Source organism: Chinchilla lanigera, unplaced genomic scaffold, assembly GCF_000276665.1.
Source record: "Chinchilla lanigera isolate Chin_1 unplaced genomic scaffold, ChiLan1.0 scaffold00044, whole genome shotgun sequence".
In the NCBI taxonomy this organism is placed as follows: Eukaryota; Metazoa; Chordata; class Mammalia; order Rodentia; family Chinchillidae; genus Chinchilla; species Chinchilla lanigera.
In genome coordinates this window covers 10,386,523-10,413,140 of record NW_004955445.1, presented here as the reverse complement: position 1 = coordinate 10,413,140, position 26,618 = coordinate 10,386,523, and the positions used below count along the sequence as shown (strand labels likewise).

The window sequence follows — 26,618 nt, the reverse complement described above, 5'->3', positions numbered from 1 at the left end:
AGACGCCTCTGTCAGACAGGGCAGGTGCTCCCTGTCGCCTCTCTGGGGCCAGACATGGGTCTTCACTACTCCCTCACTTGCACTGCTTTCTGCTCTAAGAAGACGTAAAGGGAAAGCCATCTGTTTCTTGTGTCAGGAGCTGGAAAATCAGACCCCTAGGCCATGTGGCTCAGACAAGTGACACCTTAGTCCCTGTAAGAACAAGGTAAGAGCTGCAGACATTCGCTTCACACAAACTTGGTCAGCAACAGAGCGTCAAAGGCTGCATGGTCCGCCCCGGCCCAGCGTAGGTGCCCGTAAACAGGAAGAGTTGGAGCGCAATCTTCCAGCCCACCTCCCTGGTCGTGGCCCTCTAACATCTGGGCCCTGTCACCTCTGTCCCCTCGTCTCCCAGTGTCCCCCCCCCACCCCGTGCTGCCCACCAGCCCAGCCTCCTCGGTGGTCCTCAGAGCTGCCAGGCACACCGCCGGCCTCAGGGCCTTTGCACACTTGAGTCCCTTACCCGACACGTCGCTCCCCAGACGCCTGAGTGGCCTCTTCACGCCCCACAGATCTGCTCCAATGCCGTCTTCTCCCCAAGGGCCTCTGTGACCACCTGTAAGATGGGAACACCTCCCACACAGCCCGCAGCACACCCAGCCTTGCTTTATTCTTTCTGCCACATGTGTCCCCTCCTGCCAGGGCATACCGCAGCCCAGGATGTGTGTCACCTGATGCTGGGGAGTGCCGCTTTCATGGTAGCCTGTAGAAAAGGTACCCCTGGAGTTGTGCAGTCCTCAGCCCGGACAGCCATACACAGCAGCACTGCCAGAAATCATACTAAAAATTACACTTCTGCCAGGTGTGGTGGCACACACCTGTAATCTCAGCACTTGGGAGGCTGAGGCAGGAGGGTTGTTGCGAGTTCAAGAACGGCCTGGGCTACAAAGTGAGCTCAAGGCCAGCCTGAACTGCATAGTGAGACCCTGTCTCAAATAAATAAATAAAATTACGCTTCATTCATTTTCAGCCATTTCACTTGAGGCCGTATCCCAGCGCCTGCGGTGGAGCCCGCCCGTTAGCAGACGCTTGGTGGATATTAGTGCAATGAAGGGGTAAAGGGGTGGGTCTGTGACCTCCTCTGTCATGCCCCACCTTGACGACCAGGCTGTGGGCTGAGGGAGGAGAAGCCCGGTGTCCTGGTGGGCACCTATGGGGAGCACTTTGCCCTGTGGACTGGAAGGCACCCGTGAGGTGGCGCCTTGCTCCCTTCCAGCCCCCTCCGTGGAGGCCGCACATCCAGGTGACAGCGGGTAGCTGAGCGCCAAACGCTGCCGCCACAGGGGAAATGCGCTCTGCTCGTCAGAAGGTCATCTGCTCCCTCCCCCCGCACTTCCGTGGTTCCCTGGTGTGGGGTGGCAGGGCACTTCCTGTTCCCGCACCCTGTGGCACTCCTGACGGGCCCTCCCTGTCTGCAGAAGGGCAAGCCAGGCTGGTGCTGCCTCCCCTTGGGCAGCACTACTTCCCTGACCCTCAGGGCAGAGAAACCTTGGGCTGGGCAGCAGAGCCTCTCCAGGCCGCCAAAGTCCTGTCCTCCTGCTCAGCGGCACAGGCAGAAAGAATGAGACTGGAGCAGACTGCCGCAGAGATGGGTCCTGGTCCTCACCCTTAATGACTCGAGGATTTGCCGAGCCCCTGGGTCTCATCTGTAAAATGGGTATAATGGCAACAGTTCCTCACTCGAAGGTGTTGGGGTTGGATATGCACTGCCATGAAGGCAGCGTGGAGGATCTACTTTGGATATAAATCAGACCTTCTGGGAACTGTTCTCTGGTTTCCAACATGCTTAGGACCAAGTTCAAACTCTCCCCCACAGAGTCCCCTAGGTTATCTGATTCTCCTGCCTGAGTCTCTCCTACCTTCCCTACTCACTTATTCTATTCACTCCACACTGGCTTTCTTTCTGCTTCTCAAACATAGTCGGCTTGCTCCTGCCTCAGGGCCTTTGCACTGGCTGCCCTTTCTCCTACTCCTCTTACAACTGGCTCCTCTGTTGCATTCAGATCTGTCTCACTCACTGGTCACTTCTTCATATAGGGCTTTCCCAGCCACTCCATTGCTAGTAGCCCTCTCCAAAACATGACACATTAATCCATTTTAGTCTTTCTCTCTCCCATGTTCTGTTTTCTTCTGCACATTGAACACTGTGTGACATAAAGCATGTCTTTGCTTTTCACAGCACTCCTGCACCACTAGACTGTAAGCGCTGGGACTTTGATGCCTAGGAGTAAGGACACAGTATAGTATGGTGGACCAGAGTGCAGATCAGCAAGCTACATCCATCCAAAGAGCCAAATCTGGCTCCCTGCTTGTCTTTGTAAATAAAGTTTTATTGTAACACAGCCACACCTACTCATTTATACAGTGCCCATTGCTGCTTTTGCACAGAACTGACTAATTATAATTAACAGCAGAACTTTTGCACAGAACTGACTAATTATAATTAACAGCAGAACTGACTAATTATAATAGAGGCCACAGGGCCTAAAACATCTGCTTCTACCCGTTCATAAAAAAAAAAATTCGCCCCCTTCTTGTCTAAAGCCTGAGCTCTGGAGCTCTGGAGCCAGATGGCTCAAGTTCAAAGCCAGCTCCACTCCCTACTCATGTAACTTCAGACGAGTCATGTGGCCTCCCTGTGCCTCAGTTCCCACCCATGTGACAGCAACAGTACTGAACTCAGAGGGTTACTGGGGAGGAGTGCGTAAGTTAGGACATGGCAGTCTCTTAGGCGTGTGCCTGCGGCGTGGGAAGCAGTTCGGGCAGAGTAAATGCACCGCGGGGTCTCTCCAGGCCAAAGTGTGACAGCTGCTAAGAGCAAGCAGGAGACACAGCGCCCGGGAGGATGCTATGGTGCTGGATAGACCAGGGCCACCTGCTGGGTCTCACCGCATTCTAAGCACTTCTGTAAACACGTGGTCTCCTGTGTCATCCATGCCTGTTGGCCCTGGACAGCGACCCATATTACAGTGTCCATCTCATCCACTCTTGTCCAGAACGTTCCCACCGTTAGCACTACAAGTCCCCCAACCCAGGAAACCCCTCCGCCCTGGACAATCCGGGTGGCTACTCACTAGGTTACGTACACCACGTTTGTAGCTCTGTTTATCTACTTACTTGTGGCTTTGCCTTGAAACCTAGCAAAATACTTTAAAAGCCACACAACATCTCCAGCTGAAAGAACATTCTTCAAGGGATATAACTGGCTAAGTAATTGCATGACGCCCCGAAAGAGATGTAGGTTGAGACATCTTTGTTGTCTTCAACTTGACCGTGATTTCATCATTCATCGCCAGTTTGTCTTGTGATCCAGCAGTGACGGAATTTTTCCCGCAGTCTTTCAGCTAAGTTCTTGTTAGTACACATAGATCCATTTGCTGAGCTCAGAAGTTCCTTTCTATTTTCTGCGTTCTCCATCACTGCCAAAGGAGCCAAGTTTTTTTTTTAACGTTGCTGTTTAAACATGTGAATCATCTATTTTTTTCTTTATGACCATCATTTTCTTGTCTTCCTCTAAAAAAGTTTTTTTTTTCAACAAGCTGATCTATTTTCCAGAAGTTTCCAAGTAATTAAACCCAATTAAAACCATTAAATTTTTTCTTTTAATGACAACTTTATTATTAAAGGCTAACCGCAAGGAGGAGATTTAGCTGGCAAAGCTTTGTACTGTGTGTTAATCCGTCCCTAACCTCTGGCTGACACTTCCAAGAGATAAACCCTACAGAATAGGGAAGCTGGTTTAATGAATAGCTTCAATTAATACTTTTCTTCCTTGTGGCAGAGTAATTATTTGTTCAGCTTGTAAACAGCTACTTGGCAGTGATTAAAGGCCCCGTTGGCTGGGATGGCGTGATGCTTTGATTGGTTTTGTGTGTTTGTGTGTTTTTTTCTTTAAAGGGGGGGGGGAGCCTCCTTTCCAGAATAGGTGCAGAAGCCATTGTCCTGAAGGTGGAGACGTCAGGGTAATTGACACAGGAGAAAAGCAAGTGAGAGCTGAGCACAGGCTGCAGGCTGCCTGTGTCTGCACTGGCTCCCACGGGCAAGTCCATGTACGCAGAGAAGGTCTGCAAGCCCAGACAGGGCCGCCAGACACATGCCCGCCCCGAGGCAGTCTGGGTACTGACAGGAGAGGAAAGGGCCCAGGATCACAAAGCGCCAGACCACATGCCTCCCTTACCTGCCCTTCACGGGGCACCTGAAAAGGGGACCAAGTGCAAGTGATGGATATGCTCAGAGAGGCCCCAGAGAAGTGATTCTGTGCATACAAATGACACCCAGCCCATCGTGCTTGCTAGGAGCCTGGCATCCCCTTAAAGTCTGGTCAAAGTGGTAGTGCGTGCCCTGGAATTCCAGCACTCGGGAGGCTGAGGCAGGAAGGTCCCCATGAGTTCCAGGCCAGCCTGGGTTCCTGGGTTCCACAGTAAGTTCAAGATCAACCTGGACTACATAGTGAGACCCTATCTATTTTATTTTATTATTTATTTTATTTTTATTTTTGGTATCAGGAATCGAACTCAGGACCTTGCACTTGCCAGGCAGGCACTGTGCCACTGAGCTATATCCCTAGCCCATGAGACCCTATCTAAAAAAATAAAAAATAAAGAAAGCACTGTTTTTAGGACCAACTCATCGCTTCTACCTCCAGGAGGTGGGTGCTGTGGGCACTCATGTTGGACTGATTGGCAGCAAACACCGCAAGGCTAAGCCACCTGTCCAAGTCACCTTCTCATGGTAATCTAGAGCCCTATTGAGTGGTCAGCTGCTGTCTGCAGGCCTGACACTGAACTATTGGGCCACACCTCTCCTTGAGACGGAAAGTGGCACATCCCCCTTGGCTAGTTGGGAGCTTTATATTTTTATTTTTGTAATTTAGCTCTTTGTTTAGTTAGAAAGTTCTTTTCATTTAAAAGGTTGTCTGCTCTGTCATTCCAAAGTTATGTTCTTAACGCTGAGGACCACACATTTTTATTTTAAGATCGTTTAAACCAGTGGTTCTTGGCTGGGGATAATACTGCTCCTCGGGGCATATCTGGCAAAGTCTGGAGACACTGGTGGCTGTCGGGGCTGGGTGGCAGGGCTGCTGGCATCTAGCGGGTAGAGGCCAGGGATGCAGGTCAACACCCTGCAGTGCACAGGTAAACCCCGGAGCATGTCAACAGAGCCAATGCTGAGACGGCCTGATTTGCAGGGTCCTCACGTTTTCCGTGCGGGAGGCCCTCTGTGAGGAAGCCACGTAATGTGAACGTATCTATCACTCCTCTTCTTCAAAAAACAGGTCCAAAGACTGCGTCTTACAAAAAAGTACTTAATGCACTGAGCTGATAGTCATACCACCAGAAATTGCTCAGAAACACACCTAAGGGGTTAAAGTTCTCCTCTAAACAGTAGTTACTGACGGGCTTGCTGGTGCATGAACATCTGAAGACGCCTGCCTGCACATTCCCCGCATCTGTGTCTACGTGCCGTGCAAGTTTCCCTAAGGAAATGGCCTCCAAGGCGCTCACAGCAGGCGCCCATCACCCCAGCAGCGATGTGCGGACAGCCGAGTTCCCTGCAGGACGCTTTTCTCCTGGGAAAGGGACGCAGACAGCAGTGGAGGGCTGAGGCCTGGAGCCTCCGATGCCCGTGTTCAGGCACCAGGAGGAAGGGCTGGGGCTTCTTGTTTGTGTCCTGGAAGGACTGGCAGCCGAGTAGCCCCTGAGGAACCCCGCTAGAACGAAGCCAGAGCACCTAGCAGCAGCCGGATCCGCCATCGCCCGGAGAGCCGCATCCATTCCCAAGGAGCAGGTTTTGTTCTGACAGTCACTTGGGGGAACGTTACATCTGCCAACATAAGCAGATCGAGAAAGGCCTTGAAGATGTTTACCGAAACCAGTCCCCCCACAGCATGCGTCCCTCTAACTCTTGTGGTGACACCCCAAAGTGCTGTGGGGAGCTCAGAAGCCAAGAAGGGGCTCAAGCCCTGGGACGCCCACAGCACACAGCCCCCACCCCACCCCCGCCTGTCTCCGTGTCTGGTCCCGATCTGCCCTTCCTGCCTGTGAGGAGGGGGAGCAGCCGAGAGGAGAGGGATTTACCGGCTAACTTGGCTTTTCCACCTCAAGCCCAGGAAATTAAAGGCACAAACGCTCAGAGGCAATAAGGAGAAACCTTTCCCAGCCCTCGGGCCCTGGCTTCACCCTTCCAAGCCCAGCAGTTACTGCAACAGCAGCTGACACCCAAGAGAAGACCCAGGGCTGATCGCAGGGTAGTAGCTGCCCCTCATGTCGGAAGTGCAGTTTCACTATAAACAAATCATTTATTTTTTTTTTATTTTACAAAATAAAAGAAGGAAAACATATTAACAGACATCCATTTACAAAATAGCATAAGAACAATACACACAAAACAGAGTTACAGACAAAGTGGTAGGAAATTAACCATGGTTGTTGTATTACTTACTGATATCTTCAAAGTGGTTTCTCAGGAAAACAAATAGAGACATGCAAGATTGATCAAACAAGTAACCGTTAACTATTCCTTTCGGTAGAGCAATAGGAGACAGTAGAACAACTATGTTAGCTATCCTGTACATACACACATACATAATTTCCCCTTCTTTCCCTTCTCGTTTCCCATACCCCAGTTGCCCTTTACTTTTGAGCATTTTCCTTTCATTTCACAATGTCTGTCATACCTCCTAGTTTTTATTCACTCTTTCAGGTCTTACACTAGTGAGTCAATACGTTGCTTATACATGAAGGTCTGATTTATTTCCCTTATGAGTATGGTCTCTAGTTGTGACCATTTACCTATAAAATCCTCAAATTTGTCTTTCTTTATAGCTGAGTAATATTCCATTATATAAATGTACCACAATTTTTTTATCCAGCCCTCAGTGGATGGACATTTGGGTTGCTTCCACATTTTAGCAATTACAAAAATCATTTCGTTCTTGAAAAAGACATCAACTATTTTAAATAAGGCATTTACTTCCCCTCCCCAAGAAAAAAGACTGTAAATTGCCTTAAGCTTTTTCCTAATAAAGAATTGTATTTGATGTGATAGCTCCTGCAGAGATATATTCAGGGAGGGGAATGGTAAAGATTTTGGTTTCCTGAGTTAGGCAGTTCTGGGCTTGAACCTCAGCTCTGCCGCTTATTAGCAAAATGACCTTGGACAAGTCACTTGGTCACTTTGAGTCTTGAGTTACCTGCAGATAGGGAAAAATCTGTCTTGAGGAGGAAATGTGGTGTAACGCAGCTACACACGCTCACTTATTCATCTTTTAAAAAACAGAGCACCTGGCTACATTCCAGGTACAAGGGACATAGCACAAGTTTGCCTGCTACTTAGGAGAGAAGCACCGATGATCATAAATAAATGAGGTCATTGTAGATAATGATAAACACTATTAAAAACTGTAACAGAGTAATGGGACGTAGAATAAGTGAGGAGTTGGCCTCTTGGATTATGGTAGACAGAATGGTCCAGGAAGTCCATTCTGATGCTGGAAATGGGAACTGAATGCTGTCAAGGATAAGCCACAGACAGGGTTCCAGGCAGAGGGAACAGCAAGTGCAAAGGCCCTGTGGCAGGGACAAGCTTGACGTGTTGAAGGAGCAGAAAGGCTGGTCAAGCGGACAGTAGGTGGTAACTAAGGTATTCAGGCCACTGACGGCTGTTGGCTTTACTCAGAGGGCTGGCGGGAAACAGTGGGTCTTCCATGAGCAGGGTCCGCCTTGATTCTGGCTCCTGTGTGGATGACGGTCTGGGCGGAGAAGAAAGTTGATTCTACATGGCCCAACAGGAGACCTACTGGCTGTCTTCCTCCCTCACCGCCTCTCAGTTAAGGAAGGATCAAAGCCCCTTGGCAGTGAGATCGGTGCCGTAAGCAGGGGGCCCAGCTCATAGCAGGAGCTGGAAATCAGGATAGCTGGACAATGCAGGCATCGTTCAAGTGAACGTCTCTTAACCCGTTGCTCCTTGGAAAACCTAGACGAAATCAGGCAACCAGGATAAGAATAAGGTAAAGCGCAGGGTGACTTCGATCACCTGCACCCTGTGCCACCCACAGGACCGAACAGAACAACTGAGCGTCAGGATATGACTCACTGCCTCAGCGGCCAGCTTTTTCATGAAGCAGATTTCAACTTTATCCCACATCCCAGTCCCTCTTTGGTACCGGGAATCAAACTCAGGACTTTGCACTTGCCAGGCAGGTGCTTGTTTCCCTGAGCTATATCCCCAGGCCCCAGCCCCTTCTTAAATTAACTACCTTACAATGCCCTTTTACTGTCCTGAAATAGAAATCCCAAATAATGAAGCCCGCTCACTCACTACTTTTTATAAAATGAATGTAAAGCCCTAAATGAACCATAAAGGAAAGAAGAAAATTTATTTTTAAAACAAATAATGCACTTTGCCGGGTGTGGTGGCACACACCTGTAATCCCAGCACTTGGGAGGCTGAGGCAGGAGGATTGTTGCAAGTTCGAGACCAGCCTGGGCTACAAAGTGAGCTCAAGTCCAGCCTGAACTGCATAGCAAGACCCTGTTTTAAAAAAAAAAAAAAAAAAAAAAAGAATTCTAAAACAAATAATGCACTTTAATATGTAAATACTCAGGCATGACTGCAAATGGGAGACGTAATGAAGAAATCTGGTACTTGTACAGGTTGAAGGCTCCTAGTCCAAAATCCAAGAGCCTCCAAAATTCAGCACCCAGAGCGCCGAGCTAACTCCACAAGTGGAAAATTCCACACCTGATCTTCTGTGATGGTCACGGTCAAGTATGTACAAGATATATAGGACCAGAAATGAATTTGTGCTTAGACTGGGGTCCCATCTGCAAGGTACCTCACGACGTATAGGAAAACCTTCCGAAACATAAAGAAATGAAAACTGTAAAGCACTCCCGGTCCCAAGCACTTTGGTAACTTATCTTCTGTCACTTAACAGGAACGAAGATGATCCGAGGCTTTTCTGTAACAGAAGAAAGGGGAATGGGGGAGCAGGGCTGGGGGGCCACTGCAGAGCAGGATCAAAGCACACAAAACCATTTTGTGTCTAGCTACATAAGGCAGTTAGAGGGGCTGGGGATTTAGCTCAGCGGCAAAGCGCCTGCCTGGCAAGCACAAGGTCGTGAGTTCGGTTCCTGGTACCGGAAAAAAAACAAAAATAAAAAAAAATAAGGCAGTTAGAGCCCAGGCTCTGACCGTCAGAACGGGGTTTTTACGTGTGCACCCAGCTGGAGATACGGAAGTCACGCGGGATGTGTAACGATTTCCTGTTTTGCTTGTGTCAGCTTCATGGGGTACATCCTAGGACATTAAGTCCAGGGTAACCCCAAGATACTGCCACGTCTCCCAGTGATTAGACAACCAACCTGCCCACCCACATGTCTAAGCCACTCTCTGGGACGAGGAAAACCTCTTTCTGCTGCGAACCTCCACCCCACGCCTGGTCCTAAGATAATGCACCCAGAGCAGCGTTTGGGAATGCTGCAGTTGCATGCAGCGGTAGACGGGCAGATGGCCCCAAACACGTCCATCCACGTCCTGGCCCCCGAAACTTGAGTTATCTTATGTAGCAAAAGGAGCTTTGTAGATATGTCCATACAAAAAGGAGCCGTTGCTGGACGTGGTGGCCCATGCCTGTAATCCCCACACTCAGGAGGCTGAGGCCGGAGGATCCCTGTGAGCTCAAGGTCAGCCGAACTACAAAGTGAGATCTCAAAAAAAAAAAAAAAACAAAAGGATCCAGGCGTAAGAATGGATCAGCAACAGATAATAGACACCAGCAACTGGAGAAAGGATGCAAGGAAGAAGCCACAAACTAAGAAATGCAAGCAGCATCTAGAAACTGAAAAGGTGGGGCATCCAGCTTCTCTTCCAGTTTCCAGAAGACACACGTCCCTGCCCGCACCTTGATCTCGTTTGAGACAAGGTCTCACTCTGTAACCCAGGCTGGCCTCAAACTCTCAGTCCTCCCGCCTCAGCCTCCCAGCTGCTGGGATTACAAGCACGTGCTGCTGCACCTGGCTCCACACCTTAATTTTAAACTTGCTCTTTAGGCTGTAAAGGAATACATTTGCACTGTGTGAGGTCACTGAGTCTGCTTATAGGAAACTGGTATGTGTGCTTATCATCACATCGCCTTCCCTTTGTGGGGGTTGTAACAGCTTTGTACTCGTGGTCATGATAACAAGTTTAACTAAAATGCACTTAAGTTTTTTAAGAGGTGAGAATAGCCAAGGTAAAGGAAAATACGAACTTAATGCCACAGTAGTTATGTCGTTTGCCAGTACTTGCAGAGACGTTACAAGAATGTCCATGGTTTGCAAAATATCAGATTAAACTATCACATGGGACTCTCTACATGGAATACATTTCCTGTTGGGAGATTCTGGACCCTGCTAGCTTGGCTGATAATACCACATGTTTTATGAGACATATCACAGGCATTATCCACAGGAGCCCCGGAAGGGCCTCCCTGCTGATGTTCAGATAAGGAAGCCGACGCAAAGGGAGATGAATGTCTCCTCTAAGTTGATGTCCTCAAGGCCCGGCAGCCCCAGAATCTGAACCCAGGTTCTTCTAGGTCCATGGTTGATGTTCTTGATCATCTTGCCTCCTAGACATGCTTGTCTGTGTCCACTGTAACGGAGGCAATTTGTGGTTGTCATTTGGAAGAGGCCACTTTCCCCAGTAGGCAGTGCTTGTGTAAAGGGGAGATGCTTGCCCCAAGATCAGATAACTTAGATCAGGGCTGGGGGTGTAGCTCAGTGGGACAAGCGCCTGCCTGGCAAATGCAAGGTCCTGAGTTCGATTTCCAGGACCATAAAAAAAAGTAGCCACATTTCTATGTAGCAAACAAAAAGATAACTCAGACCGTTCAGTAGATGTGGCTCAAGTCACCCTGGGTGGGTCGATAAGAGTGGCATTGGAAGAGAAAACGCACGGCATTCCAGAAGTGCTTCCTGGCACCTCGGACCCGCTAAGGCATGTGGAGGGTCAGGAGCTTCCCTGCTAGGCAAGGCCTCAGCCAGAAACACCCATTCCGTTCCACATGGACACGGGCAGTGGCATGCAGGGTCAAGAATCTTTTGATTATGTGACAGAAGTTCGGCGTACATTCGTTTAAACCAAAAAGGAAAATGTATTTGCTTATGTAACCAGCATGGCCGGAAGTAGACTTAAGTCACAGTGGGGTGCAGATCCCCAAGTACTTTCATGTGAATCTAGAGGCTTTCCCCGTGCAGTGACAGAGTGGGTGGCCAGCATCCTCAGGTTACACCCTGCCGGCTCAGCCACCCCGAGGGAGAGTCCCCGCAGTTAGCGCCCGGGTCCTGCTGGCTCCCATTGGTGCAGCGGGGCCACATGGTCACCCCTGGACCAGTTGCTGTGGTTCTGGCCGGGCCTTCCTTATGAGCTCACCCTCGAAGGCCAGTAAGGAGTGTTGTTTTTACTGAAAATTATTAACTGCTAGTTTACAGATATGGAAGCTCATTTCCAAAGAGATTAGGTTCTCCCACTATACCGCGTCACCTCCTTTGTTAACCAGATGGTGATTTTTTAAAGGTGTCTAATAAAGACAGTGTGTTGGGGGGTCCCCAAGACCACCCTCGGATTCAGTGATTTACCAGAAGAACTTGCAAGACTTTGAAAAGCTGCTGTAGTCACGGTTATAGTTTATTACAATAAAAGGAGGCAAATAGAAGTCAGAAAAAAAAAAAATAAAGCACATGGAATGAGGCCTAGAGAGCGCCAGCATGACCTCCCAGTGTCCTCTCCCAGAACTGCGCTCCCAGCTCCATCTGCTCCCCCAGAAGCAGTGTGTGACAACATGGCCGAGTGTCTCCAGAGAATCCCACCTAGGCCTCAGTTGTCCAGGGTCCCACTGGGGCCCGGTGATGCCACGTGCAGTGCTGCGTGACTGGCCTCAGCTACAGAGCCCCAAACCCCGAGCAACAACTGGCATTCACCGCGAACCACGGCTTTCTGATCGTGGAATTACATGGGCCGAGCTCCGAGTTTGTCCACAAGCGTTTCTTAGGAATGTGCAGGGCGTGAGCACCTCAGGCCTGCGTAGCTGGTTCTTTGCTACACAGCCAGTTTAAATCTTCATGCAGGGGCCAGGGATATAGCTCAGTGGCACAAGAGCCTGCCTGGCAAGCGTGAGGTTGTGAGTTCGATTCCCGGTACCAAAAAAAATAGAAAAATAAACCTTCAGGCAGAGACCCCACATGAAATCAACTCAACACTCAGATGAACTGGTGACCGCCAGATACTGTGCCATAGATGTCCAGTGTGTTTGGATGTTCCGGGGGCGTGGCGCTTTCCTTCTGTGCAGGCTCAAAGCACAGAGCTATGGAGAACAGACGCTCCCTCAGGCTAGGGTGACCCTCAGAGGCATCATGGCACAGCCAGAGGACTGTGGAGTCTGGAGTCAGATCGGCCCTGTGTTTCAAGCCCAACACTGCCTCTTCCAGGCTGAAATACATTGCTCACATCACATAGTGATAGCAGGTATAGTAGTAACAATCTGAATCGTAGCTATGCCTACGCTAGCATTTAGTCGGCAGTTGCTGCATTCCAGATGTGGTTCTGTGCTCCTCAGTTATTAACTCAGCTGTCTAATGTTTTAATCTGGCCAAGGTAAGAAACACATCTTAAAGCTGAGTGTGGCGGCATACGCCTGGAATCCCAGCACTCTGGGAAGCCGAGGTAGGGAGCTCACAAGCTTAAACCCAGCCTGGGAAGCTTAGCAATTGAGTGAGACCCTGTCTCAAAATAAAAGATAAAAAGGGCTGGGGATATGGCTCAGTGTGAAGGTCTTGGGTTCAATCTCCAGTGCCACAGTCAAACCAGTCAATCAATTTTATATCATGACCCAGCACACCCTTGCGCATACCCCCCAACTAAAATAGAAGCTCACCGCTAGTGTGTATGATGGACTCTGACATTCTGTTGTGTGTTCTATGCATTGTCAAACTTTTCCTGCAGAGGGATCATAAATACTTTAGGTGGCCAGGGATGTAGCTTAGCGGCACAGCGCCTGCCTGATAAGCACAAAGCCCTGAGTTCGATTCCCCCTACAAATAAATAAATAGCTTAGGCTTCAAACCATATGCTGACTGTTCAGTTCTGCCACTGTACCATGAGGACAGCCATAACCATGGGCTGAAGCAAACACGCAGGCATTGCTATGTTCCTATAAAACTTTATTGACAAACACAAGCCGCCAGCCATCATTTGTTGCCCCATAGGCTCTATGGTACTTTTTCCAGTTTTTTTCTTTTTCAGTTCAGTGCTGGTCAGAGAAGTTTCACTGAAAGTATGATATATCACTCGCGCTTTAAGAGAGTCATTGAATCATCATAACAACCCTGTCCCGTGAGTAAGCCCTTTCACAGATGAGAAACAGAGGCACAGGGGGTTAATATCGTATGAGGTCACCTCCCAGTGAGGCCACCCTCTTAACCTCTATTCAGAGCACCAGTAAAATAAGCCATCATCATCATCAGTGTTATTATTATTCAGTCAGGACCATGGAGGGACCCGAAAGATCCCAGCTACATAAGCCAGTGTCCTTCTGAAATCAGACCACACCTCCCTTTTGTCCAAAGGTTTGCGATGCTGATTAGTGTGAAAATCTCACTTCTCTGGATCAAGCACATTGTAGAGGTATCTGCTAGAAGAGTGCTACCAGCCTAAAACAGAAAATTCGGACACAGGAAAGGAAGTTCTCCTCCAGGGGACGAACAGAGCTCTGATTCATTAACACAACATTTTGGTAGAAACTTGGGCTCCTCGTTTTGAACATAAACAGTTGGCTCCCAACACGTAGGGCCTGGGAAGCAGGTGCTGGGGCTGACCCCGAGGATGTGTAAATTTGAGAATGGCAGGGGCATGACGGGAAACAACCGCTAGAGTCGCCTTACGCCTGAATCACTTTGGCATTCGAATTCTGAAACTTCTGCAAACTCCTGCCGGTCCACATGCCATTTTCTTCATTTGGTCATGTTGCTTTACATCAGATTGATTTTGTTTTAGGAAACAAAATGTTCTTACTCTCCTCCCCACCCACCCAAGAAGTACAACCGCACATCACAAGATAACTCAGTGAGCTAGCAGGCTCATCTCTGAGCAGACCATACGAGGAAGGACTCGGCCACCCTCCTCTGATTAAGAGTTTCATCAAGAATGCGTGCTAATCAGATTACAGCCTCCCTCACCCCATCTGCGGCCACGGCATCCACCCCGAGGGGCAGGTCCTGCGCTCAGCGCCTCCACTGCAGCCTCTCACCGAATGCGAGCACAGCCTACCGCATCGCTGTCAAAGCCGAACCCTGAGGATCTGCAGAGAATTAGACCACGCTGGAAAAATCTGCAGCGCCTTTGTGTGCTGTGTACCTTCGCTGGGAGAGACCCGCCCGCAAATCCCCTAGAGCAAGATGGCATTCCATCCACCCCCAGCCCCCAGCCCCCAGCGCAGCCCTTCCGAGGACAAGTGACAGTCGAAGCCTGTTTTGGGAAAACTCCCTTTCTCAGTTCTCCATTCTGGTTCAAATTCATTTTTCTTTTTTAAGTGATTCACTTAGGCTGTTGCTTGTTTAGGAAATTAATCACTGATTTTTTTTTAATCCAAAGAGTATGTAATGATTAAGAAAATGGTTTTCATGTGCATGGCATCCTACAGCCTTTGAACCGCTGGATTTCTTTTTTTTTTTTTTTTTTTTTTCTGGGTTAACCAAAAGGGGCTTCCCACTTGCGAGTGTGAGGAGGTGGGCAGGGGTGTTGACAATAGCCATCGCGTGGAGAGTGCTGCCTATCCCGCGGGCGAGGTGTTTACACATGTGCCGCCGCCTCCACCCTCCCTGCACGGCAGGTGGAGCGGAAATCAGAGTGGAAATCAGAGCGGATTTGAAGGGCTCAGGGGCCTTGGATTAGCTGAAGAGCACGGTGTGAAAAGGCCCATAGTTTAGGCTTTAGTGTGCCTGGGTCAGACAGAGGGGCCCCTTCCTCACTGCGCTGGGTCACCGAAGCCAGGGAGCCGGGTGAGGTGTCAATGGAGACTATTTGGGGTGCATTCGTCAGGCAGCCTGAGATGAAACCAAATGTGTTGTCTTTTCCTCACTGCGGAGCTGTTTCCTGTTAATACCGAGTCCCCACCCATGTTACCTTTCTTTTGGTTTCTCAGTCTTTGCAAACCTGCCAAGTCATTTTCTCCTGGGATAAGGTGGTCCAGTCCCAGGCAGCTGCCTTACCTGACTCCTGGAACAGCTGTGCTTCTCTGAGGTCATTCCCGACTCATCTGCCCCCTGCGCAACTAGCTTTCATTAACTTCCTTGACAAGAGGCCCCACCAGTGTAGCTTCAAACAAGCCAGCAGGCAACGGACAAGCAGATTTTCTGAAAATCTGACATACAGGGGCGCAATCAAAAGAGTAGGTGGGTGTCATAAAGAGCTGCTAGAAATTTGGGGCTCTTTACTTTTTTAACTTTTAATCAGACAATAAATATCTAAATCTCCATTAAAAAAATTATTGGAATATTCTGGATAACACCAAAGTTCACTAAGCATCACTTGTAATTCCTGCACCCGCCTTCCTCTTTGCCTTTAGAAGTAACTACTGTTCTAGGTGGGGGTGGTAACACATGCTTGTACTCCCAGCACTCGGGAGGCTGAGGCAGGAGGATCATTGCAAGTTCAAGACCAGCCTGGGCTACAAAGTGAGCTCAAGGCCAGCTGGACTGCATAGCGAGACCCTGTTTCAAAAAGACCAAAAAAAAGAAATAACTACTGTTCTGACTCTGGGAATGTCCTTTCAGATATTAGTAAATATGTAAATGCCCACAAGCAATTCATAGTAATGCTTTATGAATTACTAATAAATGCTAATAACATGCAGTATATAATACATAATGAGGATTTTTTTCCTTCTACAATATATTTTTTGATGAGTTCAGGTTAACCCATGGAGACCTCATTCATTTCTTCCCACTAAAATGTAGTTTTCCATCCAATAGACTTCATTTTATTTTTCTATTCTCCTTTGGCTGGACAACTAAGTTATTTCCAATCTTTTGCAATTTACTAACAATTCTGTGAGGAACATCTTTTGGCATGTCCCCTGGATCACGTGTGTTGGTTTCTACCTGAACATGTTACCTATTTTTAATTTTTTAATCAAAGAAATGTATGCACATAGCTTTAAATTCATCAGATTCTACAAAGGAAAGTATATGAAAAACAACAGTCTCCAAGGACCTGCCACCCTTCCTTTCCGCCCAGCAGCAACAACTTTCAACTTGTTCTGAAGTGGGCATGGTGGTGGATGCCTATAATCCCAGCACTCCGGAGGCTGAAATAGGAGGATCACTGCAAGTCGAGGCCAGCCTGGGCTACACAGTGAGTTGAAGGTCAGCCTGAACAACATAGCGAGACCCTGTCTCAAAAAACAAAATAAGCTGGGTGCGGTGGCACACACTTATTAATCCCAGCACTTAGGAGGCTGAGGCAGGAGAATCACTGCGAGTTTCAGACCAGCCTGGGCTACAAAGTGAAGTCAAGGCTATCCTGAACCGCACAGGGAGACCCTGTCTCAAAAACACACAAAAAAAATTTGTGCTGATGTTTTTAGTACTTACTTCCAAGTTCTAAGTAGCATGCTTATGTTGGTGCGGTTTAATATTTTTATTCTGTTTTAGGCACGTTCTCTGGCACTACAAAATACAGGATGAGACTTGAGTTCTCTCTTCTCACTCTTACATCCCCCCCTTACACACACACACACACACACACACACACACGCACACACACATAAAAACTTTCCCTTCACATCCTTCTAATCTGTCTGAACCCACCATAACCTCAACTTTCTGCAGATACAAGGTTTACCTTCTTGTAACTATAGAAATACTTTCCCCAGAGAAGTCATTTCTAGCACGGTGATTATGCTGGCCTGGGAGGTGACATTTTTCTGGATAAATCCTTGCAGCGTGGATCTGGGTGGCAGCTCTCCCTGCTTCTGGTCCCAAACAGTGAGACTGGCCACCAGGGACAGATGCAAAATAGCCGCGTCAAGAAGAGGTGTGCGGTGACATGGAAGTGAGATGGTTTGGAGACGAGTGGAAACATCCCGACTTCCCACAGGTCACTGATTCCCTCCCGGGCTCTGACAAATTTGCTTCCCTCATCTGCTCTTGGTGTTTGCCCAAGTTCCCTGCATGCCAACCCCCAGCCAGGACCCAGAGAGCTCGGCCTGGGTCCTCAGAGCCCTAAGGAAATGTTCGTCCACGGGCTCTGTCCCTGGATCTGATTCTGCAGTGGTTATGTGTGACAATCAGACCAGCAGCTACTTTGTTGTTTTTAGACAGTCAAGAAGGGTTTGTGTTGCTGACTGTCTTTATGATACAAGTAATACAGCCTCCTGGTGAAAAATTCAAACAGGAAAAGAAGGGTGGGGAGTGAGGGTACAAGGCCGTCCTCCGTCCTCTTCCAACCCCAGGCTCTCCATGTCCTGCTCTGCAGCCAGGCTACCTGGGTTCCAGTCCCAGCACTCACTAGCTGGGATGGTCTTGAGGACATTACCCAACCTTTGTGCCCCTCAGTTTCCTCATCTATAAAATGGGAAAATAACAGTGTTCACTTCATAGAGCTTTGTGGGGATTAAAGTAATATTTACAAAGTAGTACAGAAAAAGCACTTAATTGATGTGAGCCAGGAATGTGACTAACCTTGTGTTATGTACCTTTTTAGACTAATAGTTCTTCACCGTGAGAGCATGTCCAGTCACCTGGGGAATCTCTCTCTGTCTCTGTCTCTCTGTCTCTCTGTCTCTCTGTCTCTCTGTCTCTCTCTGTCTCTCCCCCCCACACCCCCAAGAATTGAATCCAGGGCCTTCATACTTAACTACATCCTCAGCCCCTTTGTTTATTTTTTTCTTTTCAGACAGGGTCTCACTAAGTTGCCCAGACTGGGCTCAAAATTGCAATCCTCCTGCCTCAGCCTCCCAAAGTGCTTGGACTACAGGTGTGTGCTCCTACACCCAGCTCACCTGAGGAGCTATACATTTCTTGGTACCTGGACCCCACCCTCAGCAATTCTGATTCTATTGATCTGGAATGCAGCCTGGACATCTGAGTTTTTTAATACTCACCAGAGCATTACAATGTGCAGCCAGGGCTAAACTCTACTGTGTTACATATTTCTCCTGGGTATCAGTTAGGATAAGTGAGTGTATGTCCCAGTAACAAACATCCCCAAAGCTTTGTGCTTCTCAGTCAGTGTCATGTATGGTATAAGTCCATTAATGTCAGTTGCTGTCCTGATCCACATCACCTTCACTTTGGAACCTAGGCTAATGGATGCTTTTATCCAGAGCATATGTGGTCCTGCGCTGTGGGGAAATAGACACTGGGGACCATGTGCCGGCTCAGAAGCTCCGGATCAGAGGTGAAAGTCACTTCTGCCACATGTCACTGGCCAAAGCCCAATGCACAGTCACACCCGGCTCCACAGGGAGGCTGCAGCAGAAACCAGCAGACCTTTTCTGCAAAGGGCCAGGTAGCAAATATTCTAAGTGTTTGTGTGTCAAACAGTCTGTTGCGAGTACTCCCTGCTGCCTTCGCAGTACAAAAATATCCTGTTAAAAAAAAAAATGTACAAACCAGGTGGGGTGCAGCACCCCGTGCCTGTAATTCCAGCTGCTTGGGAGGCTGAGGCAGGAAGATTGTGAAGTTCAAGGCCAGCCTGGGCAACTTAGCAAGCCTGTGTCAAAATTAAAAATTAAAAAGACTTGGGGTGTGTAGCACAGTGCCCCTTGGGTTCAATCCCTAGTACTTAAAATATACAATAAAATAAAGTAAAAGCCCTGCTTAATTCATGAGCCAGATAAAAACAGTGAGGAGCCCAGATTTGACCTGGGAGCCATTGTTTGCCGTCCCTAGTAGGTATGGCATCATCCTCCCTGGGGAGAGGCGCCGCAAGGAGGGACCCGGAGTATGGGTGAACAGCGATCATGCGCGTGGGAGAGACAGGGGGACGATGTGTGCACCATGTGCTTCACACTCTCGTGACGTCTTTTGTCCTCTTGCGCCCACTTCACCGTGCGCGTTTCGCAGCAGCGGCCCTGGCCTGGCATCCTTTCCTAAGCCCCGCCCAGTGTCCCCCGGATGTTCCGCCGCGGTCTGTGTGCCCGGGTGTGTTTCAAGAGCGATCCTCTGCTCCACAGCTGCGGATCACAGCAGCGCCCGTGGAGAGGTGCGCGGCAAGACAGAACCCACGTGCGGGCTCTCCACGTGTGCGCAGTTTATACCGCTCTCCTGGTGTGTTCTTGGCCTCCCTCGAAACCAAACAAATGTAGAGGGGAGCCCTGGAAACCCACACTTTCCAAAAGCTCCACCCCGACTGCAGCCATTCCTGTACCTGTCTGTGCCGCGTTGAACATAGTCGTAATTTGGGTGCTTGTGGGGAGATTTAAACGGAGAAGAGGGTAAAGGGATGGTGCAGGACCGGGAGCGCGCCCTGGAAGCTGTGCCCTCATCCCCGGAGCCCACGTGGGGCGGCGCTGGAGGCCGCCAGAGCTTCACAGACAGCGGGGGAGGCTGCGGTCACAGAGGCCACAGCTGCATGGGACTGTCCCCCTCTCTTCCCACAGGACACCACGACGTCTGTGCGCATTGGCCTGATGATGGAGGAGATGATCTTCAACCTGGCGGACACACACCTGTTCTTCAACGACCTGGAGGTGCGTAGCTGCTACTTCCCTTGAGCCTGTGCTCGCCTCTGTCTAGTTTGGGGGAAGCTGCTCTTCCTTTCTTTCCTTCTCCTCCCTGCCTTCCTTTTTTTTTTCCTTCTTTTCTTTCGTTTCTTTTCCTTCCCTTAGAGAGACTCGTAGCTTTTGCTAGCAACCCCCAAGAAGGTAGAGAGCTGGCCGGCAGTGGTTTATTGGAAACACACGTGGCCGGATTATCTCCCTGGCTTTGCCGTGCAGCTAATGGGCTTTTCTCCCTACTCCAGTGAGGCCCACTGGCAGTTTTGCTAATCCAATAAAGGCTATATAGTTTCTTCCTCCTGAAATTTGCTATTTAATAAGTTTATTAAGGCAAATTAGTACGCATCCTCCTGGGTCAGCAGTAATTAGCAGTGGGCCAGGATGGAAGCTTTTAAAAACAATTTACATTCCCCCTGAAAGCATGTTCTACAAAGACAGGCAGAGGGAGTAGAGGGCATGTGCTTGTTTAGTGCATCTGCTCCTGAGCTCCTAAGCAAGATGCAAAGGAGGTAAGGAAAGAGGGGAGAGCAGCTTTGGAAGTCAGTGGAATTCATTTGTTTATATCCACCCTATATTGGAAAGCTTTGGGAAGGATTTCAAATGAAAAACATATTTAAAATAGAACTGTTAAAGCAAAGGCAAAGGGATTAAAAGCTCTGTGGTGAATAAGGATAAAGACTTTTACTCTCCCCCCAAAATCAAGGTCAGGATAATAATTGCAGTCAAGTTTAGAGTTAATTTGTGAGCTTCCTGGTAGCCAAAGCAAGGAGGGAAATATGACTGACTTCCCTCTAATGAAAGAACAAGCAGCTTTCTTCAAGGTAAAGAGTTCTGGGCTACTAAGAGGATCTATGCAGGTCTTTTCTGGCTTTGTAAATTACCCTCATGTCATTGGCTCGACAGACTGAGAGAATAAAGGCAACCTAAAATAAAACTGAATGTGAAAGAATGATTCTATTTATCCTAGTAGAAATAATCTTTTTTCTGGAATCTGAACAGTCCCTGGGGACTAAACTGTGAAATTGAAACACAAAGGCTGCAGATTGCAAATCTGTGCTGACTGGCCCAGAGCATTAGTAACCTTTATCATCTGGAGAGGTCTTGCTTTCCAGGCTGCAAGCCAGAGTGGGGATCCTTGTGGAAATGAGCATTCCTGTGTCCTGTACCCTCCATGCAGGCCACCAGGGTCCCATATCACGGAGCTGATGTTCTCCACCCAATATCTATTTCAAAGAAAGAGTCTGTGTAGAAACTTGTTGGGGAAGAAAAGCACTTTGGAGTAGTGGAGACCCCCATGGGCAGCAATGCCTAGGACTCTGTAGCCAAAGCAAGGTGCAGGCGCACTTGGCTGTGACCCCTCTTGGCTTAGGGAAAAGAGAGACAAACAGACAAACAGACTCCGGGTCCCTCCAGGCAGTCACAGCTCTTAGGAAGACAGAGAGAGAGAAAGAGTTTGAAAAACAGGCCATTAAATTTAGCAAGTATTTCTGGAGCCTAATGTAGTAAATACTAGGCTGATTGCCACTATCAAAACCCAGCTTGAGGCCGGGTGTGGTGGCACACGCCTATAATCCCAGCTCTGGGGAGGCTGAGGCAGGAGGATCATTGAGAGTTTGAGACCAGCCTGGGCTACAATGTGAGCTCAAGTTCAGCCTGAACTGCATAGCGAGACCCTGTCTCAAATAGACATGACAAAAAAAAAAAAAAACAGCTTGCTGGAACAAAACCATGGAACTTATTGGCCCTTGTTGCCAGAGCACCCAGGGTGGATCTCGCTTTGCCCTGTTTCCCCCAGTGTCTGCCCCGTGAGAGCAGGGCCCACGGTCTGATGCATCGTGAATCCCCAAGGCCCAGGCAGGAAACACCCGGTCAGATCGTGCGTGAGATCGTTTGTGATCGTGCGAAGGGTGTGGAAACACAAACCAATCAGGTGCGAAAGCCAGTGATACGGAGGACCTGGGCGGCACTCTCGCAGGTGTTGGGCAGGGAAGGCCATTTGAAGAGGTGACATTTGAGCTGAGGGATGACGAGGAGCCACAAGAGCAGGTGCTGAGAAGAGCGGGGTGCGGTCAGCGGGGTCCCCGAGGAGGCCGTGACCACTGTGGTACACGGCGACCCCACAGGGACTGGGGGGCAGACGAATCTGGAGGGCGGCACTGCGGCAACCAGAGCTGACTCTGAGGTGTGCGGCCATGGGGCTGGAGGACGCTAAGCAAGAAGGGCCACGGACGTGGCTTGTGTGTTGAAAAGACCACCCTGGACACGAGTGGGAGCAGGAGGGGAGAGGAGGAAGCAGAGAGACCAGCAGGAGGTTCCCGCAGAGAGGAGCGGCTCAGACCCCAGCATAAGAAGCTGTGGGGCCTGGGGAGAGGACACCGGGGCTCAGTTTCACCAGAGGGTGGCAGCCTTTACCCCAACACTGAAGCAAGGACACAGGGACACGGAGGGGGAAACCGTGTGGGATGGTCCTTCTGTCTCAGGCACGTGGACTTTGAAGTATCTGAGAACTCCCCGCAGAGAAGACCCCAAAGGGACAGGCAGATCTATGCAGGCAAAACCCCGCACACATTGCTGGGGTTCCCAGCCAAGTATCTGTGGGACCTGCCTGGGCTTCAGGCTCCTGAACCCCCAACCTCCCCCCCGACCCCCAACCCTGCTGGTTCTTGATGTCCCCTAAGTCCCAGGCGGTCACAGCTCTTGGAGAAGGGTCTTCATCACCAGCTGGAGCTACTCAGGGAAGCCAGCTTGGTTTTATTCTCTCAATTGTTTTCAAAAATGTTCCCAGTGCCGGGAGCCACAGGGTACCCCAGCAGAATTGAAACCATGTTTCACGAGGGAGAAATTAAAATTCGCACAAGGGAAAACATGTTGTTTGCTGGTGTGAGGCAGCCCCTGTCAAGATCTAAGGGACAACAAAAGCTGAGGAGGGGCGAGCGGCCTGCAGGAGGCCGGCTTGAGGCCTGGTACCAACACCAAGCGTTGGCTTCAGGAAATAAAGTCAGATGCATTCCTCACTGAGCCATCTGCAAGCAAGCAGCTCCTTCCTGCATCTGGCAGGTCCTCGTGGAGAACTTGCTCTCTGTGAGGCCCGTGTCTAAGTGCCGTGGATTCAGCCACACCCAAGACCCAGCAACACCCACATCCTCGAGGTGGTGGCCTGCCAGCTGAGGGAGAGCTGTTACCATCTGACGTGGTGGTCTCCGGCCAAGTAAAGGGTTATGAAGAGAGACCTAGAGCAGAAAGGACGGGCTGTCACAGGAGCTGTTCACTTGGTCCATGCAAGTAAGGTCTCTCTGACATTTGAGCATAAACTTGAGGTGAGGGAGGGCCGAGGAGGAAGAGTGCTCAAACGGCAGAAACGGCAGTGCAAAGGTCCTAAGGCGTGGCCGAGGTTGGGGCCTTCCGGTGCAGCTGGAGTGGAAGGAGCAGGAAAGATCATGGTGGGCAATAGAGACGTGGCTTCAGACCATATGCAAGGCTTTGAGCCACATTCAGAGGGTGACACAAAGCTGCTGGGGACTGTTGAAAGCTATGACCGCCTGGCAGAGAACAGACTGAAGCGGGCAAGCGTGGAGGCCAGTGTCTGCCTTAGGTCAGCCGTCCCGGACTCCCAGCTGAGACCACTCACAGAAAGAGCCCTGAGGGGAAGGCTGACGGCACGAGGCAGATGCAAGTTCAGTCACATCTCAGGATGCCAGCCGGTGCCTTTCTGCTTTTGTGTCTCTAGGAGCCAGAAACAAAAAGTAACGCGGTTAAACCAGGGTGTCTAGGTAACACCAGGTTGCCAGCATAATCAGAATAGGTTTCAATGAGTATTTGTCACCAAGCTTACTGCCCCCAAACTTGCAAAGACAAGAATACTAGAAAAAAAATGACTAAAAAAGCATTAAACTGTTATAGATGCCCCCACCCCCCCAAAAAAAACCCCACCATGTCACACAGATTTGAAACAGAAGTTCCAGCAAGGCATCACGGGAGGGATCATTCCCACTCGTCACAAACTGCAAAGCAAAAGAAAAGGCGGGGTGCTCTCTATGTGTCTTGAGACTAGTGACTAAAACTGGCTTTGAGCATGTGACAAATGAATAAATTACTGCCGTTGCCCGTGAAAGGTAGGATGTTCCCACCATCCCGGCAGATACTCTTATCCACTCTGTGACTGTGAGTGTGTGTGTGTGTGTGTGTGTGTGTGTGTGTGTGTGTGGTTCTGCAGTTGAACACAGAGTTGACACATGCTAGGTAAGGACTCTACCACTGAGCTACATCCCCAGCCCTTTTTGTTTTTTGAGACATGGTCTTGCTGATTTGCTCAGGCTGGCTTTGAATGTGCGATCCTCCTGCCTCAGCCTCCTGAGTTGTTGGGATTACAGGTGTGCATCCAACACTCTGTGACTCTTTACAGAAGTTCCCCCATGGATCTGCCTGAGCTTCAGTCTCCCCGCTAGTGGAAGGAGCCCCCTGGACTACAATTATGACCACTTACTGAGTGCTGTCGATAGCCTCAGAGCACCTGCAAGCAGATATATTAGCCACGTTTCATAAGTTTTTAAAAAAAAATGACAACCTTACTCTCCCTCTGAGAAGAACCAGAAGCAGTGACAGCCCCATAGCATTGAGTCAGCCCAGTGCCTAGACGTTGGTTCTTAATCCCATTCTCTAATAAAGCAACCCAAGATCCTTATAGAAGTGGCTGATTCCCCAGCATGGGAAAAGAAGATAGAGATAGGTCGGGAGCGTGTCCTGCTGTCAGAAAACAAGGAAATGCATGAAACCCCACAGAGGTGGGCTGTGTAAAAGGCACACAGAGTGCAACGGCCAAAGCCCGAACAAATTTGCAATAAAATAAAAAACGCAGTATTGGATCCTCACCCAAAGTATACTAAGGTGGTATCCGTGAGCCCACACTGATATAGATAAAAGAATCCATAAAGAGATAGAGAATAGACAAGTCTCCCCCACAGAAAAACCCAAATAATCTATGTAGCGACTATACCATCAGTGTAAGCCGCATGTAACGACTTACATACGGACTTCCTCCGAAGAGATCGTGTGTTCGCTTTTAGGAGAGACAGGAGGGGTGCTTGGTTCCGTGACCCTTCCCACCAAAGCCTCGCCCGGCCAGCCAGCAGAGGAGCATCGCACAGCTCCCAGCTGAGAAGCCTGCCATAAGTGCTGGACTGTGACTCCTAGGAACTGTCACTGGCAACCAGGACCTCCCAGCCCAGCAGAGCCAAAGGAGACCTGATGACTCCCTGCAATGCAGCGTCTTGCGTGGGATCCTGGAACAGAAAATGGGCAAACTCTGGAAATCTGCACGAAGAATCGACCTTAGTACAACAAAAATGTTCTAACGTCAGCTGCTAGCAGCAGCGTGGAGCATATGGGAACGCTCTATAGTAGCCTTGCAAGTTTTCTGTAAATCTAAAACTATTCTAAAATCGAAAGTTTGTTTTTAAAAGCTGAAGACTCAAAGGTGCATTCAAAACTGGCAGGGCTGGGGCTGGAGTCCGGGCTGAGCCTCTGAACGCCGACTCCAGCACCTAGGAGGCAGGAACCTGAGTCCACCCCGCCCCTCTTCTCTGTGCCCCAAATTCCCTGGGCACATCACACAAAGCATCCAGACTGGCCAGTCCGGGCGGAGCAGTATCACCTTGTTAGCAGTGCCGATCCTCTCTGGGCCTCTCTTAGTGGTTGGCCCCCGTGGTTACTGAGTACATTGCAGAGCCAGGATTTGAACCCAGGTCCCAGGGTTTTAGTGCTTTAACCAGCCCTACGCTCCAGCCTCGCAAAACTCAATAGAAAATGGGCATTACCTTCAGAGCATCCCAGTTTAGAGGATGAAAGGAGAAAATAGTCAAATAGCCCCACTAAGTGAGGCAATGGAGACAGAAGTCATTCAGCCTGGTCTGAAGTAGGGCTGGGGAGTTTTTACAAAGAAAAACTGTCTCTGTCTCAACGCAGTCCTCCCATCGTAACGCAGCAGCAGCCACAGGCAGAGTGCAAACAAGCGAACGTGGCTTTGTTCCAATAAAACTTTATTCATACAGACAGGCCACAAGCCCCTGAGGGTGCTCCCACCCTGGTCTAGGTGGCAGGTGAGGTAGCTGAGACGTAAGAGAAACTGAGAAGTCAGGCAAGCAGCCTCAAGGGCTCAGGCCCTGGCTCCACTTGCCCTTGCCTTGGGCACCGTGCTGGGCTCCTAGGGCTGCTGTGACCAAGTACCCCACTTTGGGGCTGAACCTCAGAAATTCACGTCTCCATTCTGGACATCCGAAGCCCAACATCAAGGTTGGCCCCTTCTGAGGACTCCGCAGCAGGATCTGCTCCTTGCCTCTCCCCTCGCTGCTGGTGGTGCCAGAGGCCCATCGGCTTATGGAAGTGTCACCCCATCTCCGTCCTGCTCATCACATCGCTTCTCCCGCTTTGCACGTCTGTCTCTGTCCAGAGTTCCCCTTTTTGTAAGGGTGCCAGTCCTACCGGATGATCATCACCAAGATCCTGTTTCCCCATCAAGTCATGGTCACAGGTCCTGGCAGTTAAGACTTCAACAACTGTGGAGAGGGGGCTGGGGCCTTAGCTCAGTGGCACAGCACCTGCCTGGCAAGCGCACGGTCATGAGTTCGATTCCCAGTATTGGAAAAAAAAACAAAACTAAAACAAAAACAAAAAAAACTGTGGAGAGGGGCCCCGTTCGCCCCATGGCAGACATGTTCCTACACTGCAGTCTGCCTTGTGTTCTCCTCCACAGGATGGGATGACAGTAACTTCCCTTTTGATAGCTGCAAAGTACTGGGCTCAGTCCCTGGCACACTGGAAGCTC

At 49.6% G+C, this 26,618-nt stretch overlaps 1 protein-coding gene across 1 annotated transcript in view; it reads left to right on the top strand.

Annotated features, from left to right (window-relative positions):
* Positions 1-26,618, top strand: part of Eya2 (EYA transcriptional coactivator and phosphatase 2) — a 151,378-nt gene that overhangs the window by 107,106 nt on the left and 17,654 nt on the right. Inside the window, exon 9 of the mRNA XM_013518289.1 lies at positions 19,682-19,771. Within this exon, the coding sequence (XP_013373743.1) occupies positions 19,682-19,771 (90 nt within the window). The remainder of the gene's footprint in view (positions 1-19,681; positions 19,772-26,618) is intronic.